The 17057-nt window shown below is 45.6% G+C and overlaps 1 protein-coding gene across 4 annotated transcripts in view; it reads left to right on the forward strand.

The window, feature by feature from the left end:
• MOCS1 (molybdenum cofactor synthesis 1) overlaps positions 1–16783 on the forward strand; it is a 50783-nt gene extending 34000 nt beyond the window's left edge. For 3 of the 4 annotated variants that reach the window (XM_054023101.1, XM_054023102.1, XM_054023103.1), the window contains exons 8-11: positions 374–484; positions 2199–2319; positions 4921–4968; positions 9742–16783. In XM_054023101.1, the coding sequence (XP_053879076.1) occupies positions 374–484; positions 2199–2319; positions 4921–4968; positions 9742–10649 (1188 nt within the window). In that variant the 3' untranslated portion in view covers positions 10650–16783. Of the gene's footprint in view, positions 1–373; positions 485–2198; positions 2320–4920; positions 4984–9741 lie in introns of all 4 variants that reach the window. The other variant, XM_054023104.1, reaches the window with a different exon arrangement.
• Positions 16784–17057: the final 274 nt, after the last annotated feature.

Below are 17057 nucleotides of genomic sequence, written 5' to 3' on the forward strand. Positions count from 1 at the left end.
GTATTCTCTAGCCATATCTTTATTCCTATTTTAGTCTTGATTTAAATGTGGGATCTAGAGGTGACAGGTCTTAATCTCCCCTGGTTCGGTATATAATTAAAAAAGAAAAGAAAACCAAAACAGGCACCCCTTAGACTCATTAAAAGTTGAGGAGCAGTCATTGATGCAATGTTTTTGTTTGCTTAAATAATTTTAATATAAAATAAGTTTAGGCCTTAACACAGGTTGTTGTCATTTCAAATTTAATTTTAACCAGGTTTATTTTTTCAAAAGAAAAATGTACCTAATTTAAATTACAAATCCATTTAAAACATGTAAATATCATTGACTTGTTTCCACCCTGATCTATTCTTCTGTCCCGGGGCTGCTTCAGGCTTACAAGGTACCAGATTTCCAGGGGCAGATCAGCTTTATTACCTCCATGTCAGAGCACTTCTGTGGATCCTGCAATCGGCTGAGGATAACCGCAGATGGGAACCTGAAGGTAGGCAATGAAACAAGACGTCCTTCACCGACTTAGAGCTGAAATAGGGGGTTGAATTACTTCTCGTAAATGGAAGGGTGTTGGAGATGGAAGAGGCAGTAGTGGAGAGGGGAAGGAAAGTGAGGGTGAGATTTAGACAGGGATAGACTGGAAGAGGGTGGTCAGGGGGACAGGAGAAGGAGCGTTCAGATGCTGCCTGTATTCTGTAAACTGCAATGTAAGGAGAGGAATTGATGGCCCAAGAATTGCTCCATTGTGTAGCACTCAGATTTAAAAGAATGTCAGTGGGGGGGGAAATAGTTTCAGGTCAGCCTGCCTGAGTCCCCCTGCTAACTTCTGTGATTATATATGTGCAAATTTTCCTTTCTCTTTTTTTTTTTTTATGAAGTGTGTTCTATGTTGACACACCAGTGACCCTGACTGTACAGAGGTCACGGTGAGACTGACTGTATGCCAACTGATTTCAAATGCAGAAAGTGAACAGGGGGAATAAAATTCCTCATTTTTACTTTCAAACAGTCTTGTGTTATGTGGGACAATAACAAATTAAAAAAAAAAAAAAACTTTGACAGAAATAATGTGTAAGTGACCATAACAGGGTCAAAACCACTCATTTTCCATGTTTTTCCATATACCTTTCAATACTCGTATGTTGAGATCCATTTGTCAATGTTCAGGACCCTTTGCTGACAAAAGAGTAGGTGTCCTCTAAGTTAGCTGAAGGTGGCACAATTGTACTAAAGCAACTTGCCCAGGAACAAAGTAAACCCATGACAGGGATGGCAACTTTGTATTGGCATCAAAACAGTTTGTGCATTCTCAGCAATTGCAATACGCTTTAAAATATAGAAGCAGTAACTGTGGAACTTTTAAAAAGCCTCCTGCTTGAATACTTCCTTCCTGGATTACCCCTGGGAACCAACTGGGGCATCTCTCAGCCCACCAATGGTGCAAGAAGACCTACAACAGCAGGAGAGATGAAGGAAGGAAACAAATCTCATGACATCTCCGCTTGCCTGCTGTGTTTCCAGATGGTCCAGTTCTATATACTCCTAAAGTAAATGGCTAGCTGGTGGCTTTAGGAGTACTAGAATTAGGAGAACTGTAGCCATTGTTCTCCCATAGACCAGGTTGGTTTTTTTGCTGCCTGATGTTCAGGTAAACTGCTGTAGTGGTGGATCCTATTGGGTTCACAGCAAAACATCATTTGGCTCCCAGACATTGGACCTGTTCTGAGTTGAATTTTGTGCATTGCAGCCCAGCAGGCCACTGAATCTTGTTGTCCAGACCCAGTACTGCAGTGAATTTCTAGTTTTATAGCCCATCCCATGAAACGCTAGAAATTAACATTAGAAATGTTCATCCTTGACAATGAGCTTGGAGATCTGGGTACTGTAGGGTTTGTCTCTTACATGTTCATTCAAAGGCCTGTGCTTCCCCTCCTCCCCCCATTTAAATTTTGTAAGGGTATGGATTTGCACAGCTTCCCTCCTCTGCTGACTCAGGCCTCAAGGCTGCAAGGAGCTATTCAGAGACAAGACAGCAGTGTCATACCCTACAGAGACCCAGGTGCATGGCTGGGAAGTGACTGTGCCTTTTTATTATTTGAATGCTTTGCTCAGTTTTTACCCAGGGTGCTGACGTTGGTTATAATAGGAATAGTGTTTCCTGGCTAACTTTATTCACTGTCTCCCCTCCCCTTGGTTTATTGCAGGTGTGCCTTTTTGGGAACTCAGAAGTGTCCTTGAGGGATCACCTACGGTCCGGTGCTTCGGAGGACGAATTGGTTCAAATTATAGGAGAAGCAGTGGGCAGAAAAAAGAAACAGCATGCAGGTATGTTTACTGTGTACAAATAATAATGAGGGGTTAGGACAAACTGCCCTTTTTCTAAAATAGAATGGATGATTCGCAAGACCTGGTAGCAGGGAGGGAAAAGCTATTTTGTGGAATTACAGTGACTCAGGAGAGGAAACTCTGAGGTTCCCACTTGATTGGGAGCATTATCTGCCACTGGTCTTAATGAGGCAACTGGTGACAGGCCAACCTCAATGTTCCAAGGTTACTCTGAAATCTGGGTACTTTTCTGAAGCTTTCTTACCCACTTCCTGAGCTGGAACCCAGGCTGTCTAGCCACCGTGTGAATTTCTGGGGTTGTAAATAGAACTCTGAGCGTGGCTGTAAATGAGTGTCCTCCTCCTGGGTGCCCCCTTGTGGCCTTGAGGCAGTCCTGCAAGTGACCCCTCACCTCAGTTTCCCTCTTGAGTAACCCAAACGCCTCCACTTCAGGCTCTACTTAAACAACACCTCTGCTTGGGCCCAGTAGATTACAACACAGTCCATATCACCCCAGTGCACACAGTGTTTGTTCGCACTATACCTCACTGTCTTCTGTCACAACTAGGCTCCTTATCAGTCCTTGTCAGTCCCTCTGCTAGGGCAGCCACCCCAACGCTTCCTTCTGGGTGCACCCCCGCTCTTCCCAGCAGACAGTCCCATGGCCTCTCCATGCAGCCTTGCCAGGGGAGCATCCCTCACTCCCTCGGGGTCCAACGACTAAAGCCATCTGCTGCTCTCCTTTCCTTTGGTCCTCTCTGGCCCTTGGCTCTGGCTCAGAGTCAGCAGGCAACTCCCTCTGCTGCTCCTCCTGCCTTCAGTCCTCTGGGTTGGGGAGGTAAGCCAGCGACCCCCCTCTTGCTGTTCTCCTGCCTTCAGCCTTATTTCAGGAGAACCACTTTCTGTCTCTGGCAGCTCTATCTCCGGCCCTTCTCCTGTCTGGTTATTACCATCGCTAGTGGTAACCTACCTTCTCATTGTTATGAATGCAAACCTTTTCCCTTGCCTGCCTTTCCACTTTGCAGCATTCTGAGAGAGCCACATTTTCTCATTAGAATAAATGAAGACCACAAGTACTGGAGCTAGGCTGCTGATCCATCTAGTCCAATCTCTTGTTTCTGACTGTGACCAGTACTGATTCTTCAGAGCAAGCTAAGAGAAACTGCTAAGACACAGCTGGTTCTGCAGCACTGCTCTGGGGATGGGGAATGGTTTCATAACCCCCATGGTGATGCATTTACACCCTGATGCTGGAGACTGGATTCTTCTTCTCTCAGCTGGCATACTTGCAAATGATTTTATTCACAAATCTCTCCAGCTGTCTTTAAAAATTCAGCTGCCCACTGGAACTCTGACAGCCTGCGCAGTGAATTCTAGACACTGACGCCTTGCTGCGAGGAAGTATTTCCTTTTTTGTTCTAAATACACTTTCCATTAATTTTATTGAGCGACTCTTTAGTTCTCTTAAATCCCTAACCGTTGTCATTATCCTTCTCTGGACCTAGTAAATCTATCTGAAGGTGAGGTGACCAAAGCTGAGTGCGCGATCTCAAACGAGGGGGTAAATCCAGGTTTTTTCATCTTCTGTCATTCCAATCCCCAAACAGTCTGATGCTTTTCTTACCCTGCTGCCTCTGTACACTGAGCAGACATCTTCATGTCCTGGGAGGAATCTGACACGTTCAGCACTCCTCAGTATATGAACGTAGACTAATTTTCACTGTGCACAACCCTTACCCAAACACAGTTGGGTCTGCCACCATGTTGTCCAGTAAATCTAAACTGTATGTCCATCTGGAGTCTCTCACTAGCTTTTTTTTTTTTTTTAACTACTCGGAACAATTTTGAAGTCATCAGCATGTGCCAACTCAGTGTTCCCTACTGCCTCCGGATCATTAGTCCCTGTACCACCAATCCTGGGGTCTCTCGGTATTAGCCTGCCTTGTAGTGGAAGGTATACAGGTGTATTGAGAGGTATACAGTTATATGTGTAACCTATTTACCTGTACAGTGAAATACCATTGCTGCTGCTGAAATATGACCGTATGTCTAAGGTACTTAAATGGCCCCCGTCGCCATAGTAACTGAGTGTCTGTCTCACAATCTTTTAATGTAGTTATTGTTGCAAACCTTCGGAGGCCATATAAATACTATTATCCCCATGTTTATAGATGGGGAATTGAGGCACTGAGAGCCTACATGACTTGCTCACATAACACGGGAAGTGGCAGAGCAGGGAATCGAACCTTGGTATCTCAAGTCCTAGGCTAGTGCTCTAACCAGTGGACCATCCTTCTCCAGTCAGTCTGAATTATTTGACTGCTGTAACATGCAGAGAGTAAGTCTGGTTATAGGAGACTTTCGGGAAAAGGCTCCACTGTATGATGGCAGCTCTGTACTTGGGCACTTGCATATTGTCCTCAGACCATGTTTTGTTTTAATGAGTTAATTGGTATTTTCTTGTTAGTTTTTTGGGCTCTCCTTCTCCTAGTGTGTGAGTTAGGAATGATGGGGTGGAGGACAGCAGAAGAAAATAAATGACTTAAAATGTGTTTTTAAAAAAAAATAGTAATTTTTACATGTACATTATTTTATTTCTAGGCATGTTTAACATTTCCCAGATGAAGAACCGGCCAATGATCCTGATCGGTGGGTGACAAATCAGTACGTAATACACACACCATGGTTTTATTAGGGTTACATCTCTGGGGAGTGGAAAGGGTTGGGTTTTTTGTTTTTCCTAAGCTGCGTATAGTTCTATTTCACTTTGGGCAGAGATGAACTGATTTTAAGAAATGTGGTCATTTTTAAGTCGATAAGGCCTTTGCCGCTATGTCTCCTGTTTGCTTCCTTTGCATTAAGCAAGACCAGGACAATGATACTACAGAACTTCTGGGTGTTTCTTATAAAGCAGGATCTGGCTGAGATTTTGGTACCTTGAACAAATTACAGCATAAACATTAAATTTAAAGGATGCAGGCTTCGCTTTATTGCTGGGGTAGAATTCATTGATGGTGACACACTACTGGGGTCCCTGCGCTCAGGTATTGTGGCATAGCTACCAAAGGAAAATCTTGCTCCTTCACCTCACCACCCATATCCCCTGAATCTGGACAAATGGGTTTCAAAACCCTGGCATTTAATTTAATGAACAGTGTGAGGACTCACTTGCATAAACCATGGGGTGAGAATACCACTTACCAATTGCAGCCTAGTGGCTGTCGGGTACTTATATAGCACCCCTATCCGTAGTGTCTGAATCCCTAATGCCTTGGACTAAAGCCTGGGGGGGAGCAATGAGAGTGCATTCTTCTTTTTCCCTTGTCTTCCCAGGGGCATCATTTTCGAACCCACCCTTGGCTAGAATACTTGTCCGAGAGTTCTCTGGCATTCACAAGCACAAATCAGCTCTAATTCAGAGGGGGTGGGGGAGAACAGATTTCAAACCATTTACTCCTCTAATCAAATAATCTAGTGGTCAGAATAAAGAATTGTGTCTCCTGGGTTTTATTCATTGCTGTTACTGATTTTTATGTGACACTGGCCAAGTAGGTTTGCCTTTTCTGTGCCTGTATCTCCCTCCATTTATAAGGAAGGGCAGAAAAAATGTTGGATGGATTGCTTAGTGAATATTTGTAAAAGCATTTTGAGATCCTTGGATGGAAGGTGCTTTAAGTATCATTATTCCTTGCTAAGAAGCTTTGATACATCAAGGGGGAAAACATTTTATTTCAAGCCCACTTCTTCTCTTCCAAGCAAAGCAGTAAATCAGCCATTATGATTATAACTTGGTAACTCAAAGCTGGCAAGAATGGGCAACTGCAAGTACCTAGACTGGGAACAAACGATTGTATCGTTGGGAAGGTAACATTCCTGAGATTTACAAAACCTGTTCCTTTAATCAGTACTCTAGTAAACTCCACTCAGGGCTGGTCCACACTGGGGTGGGGGATTGATATAGGAACGCAACTTCAGCTACAAGAATAGCATAGCTGAAGTCGACGTTTCCTAGATCGAACTAAGTTTTACTTACTGCTGGTCCACGTGGCGCAGGCAAGCTCCCCCGTCAACATCGCTTCCTCCTCTCGGTGAGCAGGAGTTCCGCAGTTGACGGGGTAGCGCTTCTGGGATCGCTTTATCACCTCCAGATGAGACGCAATAAATCGATCCCAGAAGATAGATCTCTACCTGCCGAATCGGGCGGGTAGTGTGGACCTAGCCTTAGACTCTCTGCAACTGGATTCTGCAGAGTGTCGTATTAATATGAGCTTTTGCTTTTTTTTTTTTTCCCCCGCGCCCTTCTCTCAGAAGAAAGGTTTCACTCAAGATTTTTCCACTTCTCATTTCTTTGATACCGTGCTGTCTTCTGCCATATTGAGTTTGTAGGTGAATAGCTTGAACTGTGCAGGCAATTCCTGGTCTGTTTGGTTCTTTGGCTGTGTTGCCAGAGTTGCTCTACTACGTTTCAGAAAAGGGGGAAACAGTACAATTAGAACAGTCTCACAGGCTGCAAAATGAGGATGAGCTGGGTCTTTGAATAGTTTGGGAAGTAAAATAGTTTACTTTTCATCCCAGACCTCCATCCACTGTCATTTATTAAACTATCTGTGGGGCTTCTCTTTAATTTTTAAAATAGCATTTGGAGGCGGAAGGTCTGGATGCAGAGATGGGATCTATCCAGCTTCTTTTGGAATAGCACTCTGATCACATGCAATGATAGCAGAAGTCTGTCCTGTTCTTCCCCATCTTGAGAAGTGACCGCTGGCATTCTCTGCATAAACAGTACAGTCTCTAGGACCGGAGTGGAGTCAAGGATGACACAATGTGATGTGCAGACCATGACTACATCTGGAAAGCAGATTGGGGGATTTCCTAATTTGTGTGTTTAATTGCAGGGTTCAATTAAAGTTAGTGTGCAAACAGACAGGAGGTAGAGAGAACATGGAATTCATTTAACTAAATCTAATGCAATGGAAATGATTAATCTCTCTTGCTCATCTTCTTTACTTAATTTGGTCTGTCCTGTAACTATTTTCCTTAATAGAAATATTAAGAATAGGCTGTTCTCCTCCCAGCTTCACCTTTGTGATGGGAGAGTCCTTATGCCTTCTTTTATGGCAGTTGGAAATTTTTCAGTGGTGAAACCAATTTTAGCTTTGCAGATTTACTAATAAGATACAAGCAAAACACTGCTGAGCTCCAGCAGTAGAAAGTTACTAGTGCATTGTATCCAGCCCAGGCATGGAAGTTCAGGGTCTCGCTCTTTTTGCCTTTTTGTGTTACGTGAACAACGTGGGTGAGGACAGAGGTACCCTTGTGTGGGATTTAAAGGAAACTTGTATAAAAGAGGCAGCTTGTGCTGCACCCCTAAAGTGCACAACTGCAGGGTGCCTCATCGCACTTACCCCTGTCTTCTGAACTCGTCTACTCAACCAATGTCAGTTATGTGCCTCCCAAATGTACTGACTGATGCTCCACTCCTGAGCAGCTTCAGTCCTGGGGTATTGAGCTCTTAATTCCTCTTACAGCCCAGCCCACCCCCCCCCCCCCCCCCCCAGTTCAGGCACTCTGCATGAGTTTACCTTCAGTCCTGCAGAGCTTAGGCTACTGAAGGTACAGGGGACTGAAGGTCTCACTTATCAAGAATTTAAGGTTTTTCTTAAATGAAGGTTCAAGGTGTCCCAAGACCTGTATGAGAAAAAAAAAAAAAAATCAAGCTTCTTCTCTCTGCTGTTGCACCATTAGTGTAGTGTCCATTACAAGATGGGCTGCAGCCAATAGGCTCCATTTCATGAGGTTTCCCTCTTAAATTGGCTTAGTGCTAGTGAATGAGTTCTTGGTGACCCCCACCACTCCTAGTTAGTTACCTGTTAGAATCTTTCTTTTAGCCCCTCCATCACTCGCTGACACCACAGATGTACAAACACATTCAGCCCTCGTGTGAGAGGGCACAACTCCAGGGGAGCTGCCTCTGCTTTCTCCATAGCTGAAGGTAGCCCATTGTCTTGATTAAAAGCTAAAGACAGTTAAACTCTAGCTCTGAACCAAGATGCTCAGAGAATTCCCCCACCCCTCCCCCACAGCTAGCTGAATGGCACTGCTGTTGAGCCTAGCAGGGAAGAGGTTAAATAAACACTAATCTTCCGTTGGAAGGTTTTGCTGATCCAAGGCAATAGACCCAGTACAGTGTGGCGAGGGGCTGTCCTTCAGACACTACCAAAAAGTAGCAAAGCAGGTAGGGACCTTGCCTTTCCCTTGGGAAAAATAAAGCACCCAGTGTGTGTCACTCATGAGAGCTGCTCTGACTCCTCTGTGAACAGCTCTTGAACTTGCTCTTTCCCAAAGGAGTCCCGCTTCAAGGGGCTACAGAAGGGGTTTGCTGACCTGTGAGCCACTAAACCTCTCCTGAGCCTCTATATCGCTTAAAGGAATAGTGAAGAGCAGAGAGGAGATCTCCTTTTAAAAAAGCAGGTTAAGACGTGGCCATTACTTGCCTCTTTGCCCCTTCTTCCTTTGGATTATAGCTTCCATTGTATGTAACAGGTTCCTTCTGTCGTGGGGCTTGCCAGTGGGCGCTGTGGAAATGCCAAAGTTGGGGGATGAGTGTGAGGGGCAAGGAGAGCTACATCCCAGTGGATTTAAATAAAGATCCAAACTGAGCTGGCAGAGCTCCTGGCCAGGGCAGAGGAAACCAGGGTCAATGAGGGAGTCTGAGCTCCCAGTGACTAAGCCTCAACTGCCGAGCACACCATTAACTCGGTAAGAACTGGCAGCGATGAGGGAGGTTCCCAGCATGGAGCCTGTCTAGGAACTTGCAGGCAATGCAGCTGGTGCTTGTCGGCCCAGCTGACCTCCAAAGGCTGCCGCTAGGAGCAGAAACCAGGAAAGTGAAATGATCCTACTTTAAATAGCGCACTGGAAAAGGTGAGAGTGGCAGCCAGAGCTGGAGGGCAGGAGAGAGCAAAGTAAGGAGTGAAAAAGTTTGTTTAAAAATTAGCCTGGCATGCTTATTTGTTGAGGAAGACATTTTTAATCACACAGTCACAGAAGAAGGCAGTAGACCCTGCCCCCACCTTCTTTTTTCCCCCAAAGATGAAGTCTAGGTAATTCTTTGGCAGCTTGTTCTCAAATGTTGATGTTTTTTAAAACTGAAGACCAATGACTCTTGTGAGTGACCCTACAATAACCATGCACCCAGCTGCAGTGTTGGTAAGCAAGTCAATATAACAACAAGCCTATGAACATGGGGAGGTCTGAACTTTAGTAAGGAAATGGAGTTCAATTCCCACCTTCCTATGGCTTTTGGTAATGTATAGAAGTGGGAGCAGTGTTCTGACTGCATCCTAGTTCAGATATATTTAGCTTATCCTTCCAATTAGTAGCAATAGCTTGTGTCTTATTTCTATTTATCCTCCTCTTCAGAGGCAGCATTGGAATCGACCCCACTACTGCAAGATGCCGTGCAGAATTCTCCAAGTTCAAAGCAATGGGGTCACAGACCTGGCCACTGGCTAACGCCAAGAGCAAGTTTATCCAAGCAGATGGGAAAAGCATTTAAGAAAAATGTGTTTACAGGACAGCATGCCTTGCCAGGATCTCGCTCAGAGCAACAGCAGCTGGCAGCAGAAATTCTGCAAGCTCAGGCACACAGCATTTGCATCTTCCAAAAGAATTTGAGCTCTAGCTCGGACACAAAGTGCCTTAGGACAGGAAGTCCTTCCATTCAGCACACCAGCCACACTGCTGTGGACAGTCACTCGGGGGCTGCAGCTGGAAACCAGTCAGAAGAAAAGGGCCCAGGATCTCACTCCAAAGCCATAGGTTCTGGCTTGTGCGCCAGTGAACGGGGTCCTTCCAGCAGCCTGACTCACATTGACCAAGAGGGGCGGGCGGCCATGGTAGATGTTGGAAAGAAGCCCGATTCTGAAAGGACCGCTGTTGCCAGTGCTGTGGTTCGCCTGGGTGAGAAGGCATTTGGGATGGTGCGGCAGAACCAGCTGAAGAAAGGGGATGTGCTGGCAGTAGCCCAGATCGCAGGGATTCAGGGAGCCAAACTGACCAGCCAGCTGATCCCCCTGTGCCACAACATCCCTCTGAGCCATGTGGTTGTCTCTCTGAGCCTGGATGAGACTAGATGGGCTGTGGTGATCCAGGCGCTGTGCCACAGCCAGGGTAAGACGGGCGTGGAGATGGAAGCGCTGACAGCTGCCAGCCTTGCTGCCCTGACTGTGTATGACATGTGCAAAGCAGTCACTCATGACATAGTCATCGAAGAGGTGAAGTTGGTGAGCAAGACGGGAGGGCAGAGGGGAGACTTCCAGCGTGGATAGCACTTCTCCTGGCACAGGAGCATCCCCATGCGGGCATTGAGCTTGTGGGCTGCTTTAGTGCCATATGTGCAGTCAGGCTGGGGAAACAGCAGCAGCAGGTATCCTGTATAAGAATGTGACAGTCTCTGAACGGCCAGGCCATTTCACTGCTGGGTGCTCCTCAGTTCAACTGCTGGACAGGTCTCTGCAGGCGTCCACCACCACCCTTGCCAGTAACCTCAGCAGAGGGGCCAAAGGTTCTGTTAGGCCATGGGTCAAAACTGAGGCCCTTCAGCCCGGTGGTGCAAGGGAAGCTGGCCTGGCTGCTGTAACCTGTCCAGAGCTTAGTCAGGCGCTCTTCAGTACTGAATTCACTTGGCAAATGAACACAACAAAGAGTAGTTTATTGTATCTTTGATCAATGACTGTGCTTTCAGAATTGCTCCTTTCTCCCCATCAAACTTGAACTAGGAAGAAACTTCAGAAGGAGATAACAGGGAGTCATTCTAGAGTCCTAGCCATTGAGCAAAGATTTTAATAATGGACAGAAACCCATCAGCTGGAATTATTCAGCTCAAAGACATAGTCACACCCCTCACACCTGCTTGGGTCCTAAATGGGTCTGATCAGTACCACAGCCAGGGGACGGGAGCTTGTGTCCATGAATGGAAAATTAGATGCTGGTTGACTGATGCCAAATAGCCCATGCCTAGTTCTGATTTCACTGAGGGGCATGATGCTGAATACAGAAGGCTACTGTGGTAGGGGGAACTGTAATTTGCACACCCTGAACTGCATTGCTGTAGTTCACTTGTGCCTGCCGTCATAACCAACTCATTAGATGTTCCTGCATGCTTAAAGGCCAGTTCTGAATCAATCTCCGTCCATCAAAGCCACTTCCCCTCCCCCCCTTCCTTGCAGGGTCCTGAAGTGATAGCCTGCAGAGGAACATCAAAACTTACGGTGTTGCCCCACTCCAGAGCAACCACCAGGAAGCATGACCAAAACTGGGTAGCCATGACAGGCTTCCCTGAAGAGCCAGTATGGGCGGTCAAATGATTGACTCAGTTTAAAACTACTTCATACGTTTTTGTACTCTAGCAAGTTTATGGGCTGTGCCTAAGGGCCTCATTCTGCTCCTTAGAGAAGTCAGGGCCAGAACTCCTCAAAACATGAGCAGAATCAGGCCCTTAATTTTTTATTTCTGGGACTTGAAATCCAGCCGAGCTCCAGCAGAGGGATTTTTTTTATTTTTTAATCTACCTGCCTGCTGTGACTGTTTGTAGCCCTAGCGAAGGTTATCATGGGATAACCTAGTCTGATGCTTGCTTCTTCTATAGACTTTGCATCCAGCCAGCAGAGGAAGCCTGAGCTAACTCTTGCATCAATAATGCTGCTGTTGCTGAATTCAGTGATTCTTTTGGCAGACAGGGTCATAAACATCCCTTTGCTGTGTTGACTCTGCTCCAGGGAAGGGGAGGAAATCCTTCAATATTTGTCAAAGGAACCCAGGAGAGGGGAAATTGGAATAGGCACTTAAACTGATTTTTCAGTCTTCTAAAAGTGAAGTCCTTGATGTTGCAGAGTCTTATGCTATTTTGGTTGTTAAAGCCTGAACCTCTTGAGGCATGTGGCTAGACAAGGACCTCTGCTTTTTTTTTTTTTTTTTTTTTTTAAAAAAGGGAAAGTGCCACAAGGAGAACTAGGAAGAGAAAAACTTTGAAGTATGACCTTCATTCATCCTAAAAGCTCAAAGCCAGAAGGCAAACAAAGAGAACCCTGCACAGGGGGCTGGCACATGTAATGATTTTTAAACATTTGGTGGTGGTAACACTCAGGACTTGAAATGGTCCCCTTGCCAAGGATGATCTTCAAAAGCAGGAGTTTGTTTTGCATGTTTTTTGGAGTAGAGGGGAATAGACATAGCAAAATATACTGATTTGTCAGTCTAAATTGAAAAACAATTCTCCCTTAGAATCTTGAACTCAAGTTTTGAAAGTTTCTCCTGCTACAGTTGAGATCAAACACCTCCAGCAGAGCAGGGATTCCAGCTCTCTATGCCATCTTAGAGGCTAGTGCCACCCTGTGCTATGGTTGGAAAGATACAGAAGTCCCTAATTCAGATCTTGGCAGACCAAAAGCTTTTCTGCTTCTAAACCTTGTGTTTAAAAATGAAGTCAGACAGTCCCCAGGGTTGAAGAATACTTCAGTAACAGGTTGTTTAAAAAAAAAAAAAAAAGGCTACCCCAAATACTCAACCCCTTTTTGTTTTAACTTGCTCATCACTGCTGTATTTTGGTTTTAAACAGTAACCTGAAAGCTTTACCTAACTATCAAAGACCAGGAGCCCCCAACTTTAATTTATAGTGTGTTCCTGTGGCTTAAGTTTCCTGCCCTTTGGATACCAGTGCCGCTGCCCCCTTTGATACACACAACAGAGGAAGTTTTTAAAACAGCCTTATTAACCTTGCTTTCCTATTAAACTAGCGCTTTCAAGTTACTTGAAAGAATTCTTTCCTTTGCCTTGTGATTGATTAGGATTGTTGGTACAGCCTGCTCCCTAATGTTGTTTCAAGAAACATTTTATCCAGTGGTGAGACTATACATGACAGCATCAAGCACATCCCAGTCACTTTGGAGGAGATTAGCTCAGGTTTAGTGCAGCAAACTGGGACTGCATGGTCAGATTTAACCCTTTAACCCCCACCCTCTTTCCTATACACCTGATTGCCCAATCCCTTTTCTTACTAACTCAAGGAAGCACTTTGGAGTTCACTGTAGAGTCACTGTGCGTTTTAAGCCATGCTACGTGTTCAGGTACAGCTAGCAGTTTGAAATATATATTTTTCTATGGCTGAGCCATTATCCACAACATCCCAGTAATAGTGTTGCCATGACCACCAAGTTAGGTTTAGGGGATCCCATTGACTTTATGGGGTGCCTGTGTGGAACCAGATGGCCTAAGCTGGTTCTAATACACTTGGCTCTATAAGTAGGTGGCAGTGTGTTTGTTTATATTGATCAGACCTTTCATTTAAAGACTGCTTAAATTAGCACCTCTTAAAATTCTATCTGAACACACCTTAATGGTAGATGCGTTAATAGCTAGGTGAGAGAAGTGGTCACCAATGAATTGGGAGTCTAAGCACTTCAGGGGTGTCTACACTGCACGTGGGAGCAAGCCTCCCAGTGTGGCTCGACAGACTTGTGCTAATGGGCTAAAGAGCTGTGTAGCCATTGCAGCTCAGGTTGGCATTTGGAGGCTCTGCCCTGAGGTACACTTGAGAGCCTGACCTCCAGTCCAAGTCACAACATCAAAGCAATGTCTACACAGCTAGTTTTAGTGCACTAGCATGAGGCTGTAGACCTGGGCTGGGCTGCTCGCTCCCAATGTAGCTAGACCAGGGGTCGGCAACCTGCCGTACGTGTGCTGATTTTTGATGGCATGCTGCTGCCTGCCGGGGTCCTGACCCCACTCAGCCCCCCCCGCCTACTGATTTCTCCTGCAGAGACAGGAGGCAGAAGCTTGGTCCTGCTGGCAGCCAAGCTCTCCCCTCCCCTGCTTCGTCCCCCAGTGTGGTACTTTCCTGCCCCTCCCTCTCCCTGCCGCCAATCAGCTGATTACCCTTGGGAGGGGGAGCTGAGCCGCAGCATGCACGCTGCTCCGGGGAGGACGGGGCATATCCCCTCCAGCCCCCTGCCGTGAACACCCCTACAAGCCGAGCACCCCAGCCCTCTGCCCTGACCCCTGTACCCCCTCCACACACACCCAGCCCTCTGCCCTGACCCCTGCACCCCCTCACGTCCCATGCCCTACTCTTGCACCCTGAGCACCAAATGGGAGTTCCTGCACCCCCCGGTCTGGGATCCCAGCTGCCAGCCCCTTGCCAGCTGGGGTCCCGCAGGCCCCACTCAGCCCGCTGCTGAACTAGGTGAATGGAACATCAGGCCGGCAGTGGGCGGCGTGGGCCGGCGGTGTAAGAGCAGCATTTTAATTTAAACTTCTTAAACATTTTGAAAACCTTGTTTACTTTACATACAACAATAGCTTAGTTATATAATATAGACTTAGAGAGAGACCTTCTAAAAACCGTTAAAATGTATTAACAGCACACGAAACCTTAAGTTAAAGTGAATAAGTGAAGACTCGGCACACTGCTTCTGAAAGGTTGCTGACCCCTGAGCTAGACCCTTACAGGTTGCACTGGGTTTCAACTAGTGAGTGGGTGCTGAATTCCTGGCTAGTTTCTTTCCTGCTTCTCTCTATCCCACACACCTCCATGAAGGGGAAGAGTCTTCCTTGTAGGGAAGCACTGGCCAATATTAGGAACAAAGCTTCCTCAGCCTGTACTGTGCTGCTTCCCACAGTCCCCATTGACCTGGAACAACGAACCACGGCTCGTGGGAGCTGCGAGCGGCTAAACCTGTGGACACTGCAGGTAAACAAACTGTCCCGGGCCGCCAATGGATTTCCCCGATGGGCCTTGTGCCAAAGGTTGCCAATCCCTGCCATACAGCATGAAAAGCAGCATTTTTATCAAAAAGCACTTCAGGTACTTAATCTGTTTGGTTTTCTTACAGTTACTATGAGATGTGATTAAGAGCTCTTCTATCTATCCAGAGAAGAGCAACAAGAATGATTAAAGGTCTTGAGAACATGACCTATGAAGGAAGGCTGAAAGAATTGGGTTTGTTTAGTTTGGAAAAGAGAGGGGACATGATAGCAGTTTTCAGGTATCTAAAAAGGTGTCATAAGGAGGAGGGAGAAAACTTGTTCACCTTAGCCTCTAAGGATAGAACAAGAAGCAATGGGCTTAAACTGCAGCAAGGGAGGTCTAGGTTGGACATTAGGAAAAAGTTCCTAACTGTCAGGGTCGTTAAACACTGGAATAAATTGCCTAGGGAGGTTGTGGAATCTCCATCTCTGGAGCTATTTAAGAGTAGGTTAGATAAATGTCTATCAGGGATGGTCTAGACAGTATTTGGTCCTGCCATGCGGGCAGGGGACTGGACTCTATGACCACTCGAGGTCCCTTCCAGGCCTAGAATCTATGAATCTATCTGCACTGAGGTAATGAAAGATACAAACACTCTGGGTGCTCAAATACCATAATTCTGCACACAAGGTCCTATTACTATATCAGACCATACTGATTCCTTGCCATCATGGCAGAGAATCTCTGCTAGTTTAAGAAGAATATTGATTAACGCACAGAAGATTCCTGCTGCAATTCCTTCTTGCAGAGCTGGGGGAAGAAGGGGTCAGGCTTGGAAGCACAGTTACCACACTTAAGCCCTGAGGCTCAAAAGAATTTAGGCACCTAACTCCCAGACATCAGTAGCAGTTGAGTGATGAAATCCCAGGAGGATCTTGCCTTAGATACCATGGTGATAGGCAACCTTAAAACCAAATCAAGTGGTTTCTACATGTCAGGACTGAAATGAATTGGCTGAGCTAAATAGAGAAAGGACATCTACCTGCACTCTGCCTGTGCCTAGCTTGCTGTAGCCAAGTTGACTCTGACTTTCATGAGCACTTTTTGTTCACCTACATTTACATCTTCAAATAAAAAAAAAAAAATTACAGCCTGTTGGGTATTTGTTTTTAAAACCTCATACATCCTGATTCAAGGGGTTGAGGAACGATGAGTTGTATTCAGCAAGAGAAGAAAGTTTAAACCTCAGATGATGGTGCATTTGGACACGTGGCTTCTGAAAATCTGCTATGGTGCAATAGTTGATTTAACAAGCCAGGACCCCCCCCACACACACACAGACTTTGAATTTCACTATAATTCCTGCATCTGGGGTAGGGAGGAAGCGGGGATTGTAAGGTTCTTTCTTAATCTGAATAGTTGGGGCAAATTGACAGCTCAGCTCTGTTGGTGCCATAACATTTTCTTGTTACATAACCAAGCGTTGGAACTATGCAGTTATTCTGATATAGATAAGATGTTGAATTAAGCATGAGAGTCCATTTATTTTATGAGAATGTGTTGCCAAAGGGCACCGGGGAGTGAGTGAGTGAGATGTTTGTACCCCTGCTCCAACACAAAGTGTGTTCTCAATTACGCACAAGTAAACTGGGTCGGTATTTTAGAGGCTTATTTTGCTCCAATACATTTTTAATAAAGACTAATTGTAATGGAAATGAACCTCTTTGTGTAGCTTTATTTTTGAACTAAGCGTAACCCTGACATAATGTTTAACTCCCTTTTAAAGTTTTCAGTTAGGGTCTCTTCAGGAGAAGCGGCTTCTTCTGAATTTTCTCTAGCTCAACAGGTTGAGTTTGCCCCTGTGCCATGTTACAAGTTACTACTGTGGCCTGACAGTGATTCCTTCTACGGGGAGAGATGGATAATTTCTCCATATAAAACTTATTTGGGTGACACTTATAAGAAATGTCGATTTACGAAAATCTTTAGAAGT

The sequence above is a fragment of the Malaclemys terrapin genome, chromosome 3 (assembly GCF_027887155.1).
Source record: "Malaclemys terrapin pileata isolate rMalTer1 chromosome 3, rMalTer1.hap1, whole genome shotgun sequence".
Lineage (NCBI taxonomy): Eukaryota > Metazoa > Chordata > Testudines > Emydidae > Malaclemys > Malaclemys terrapin.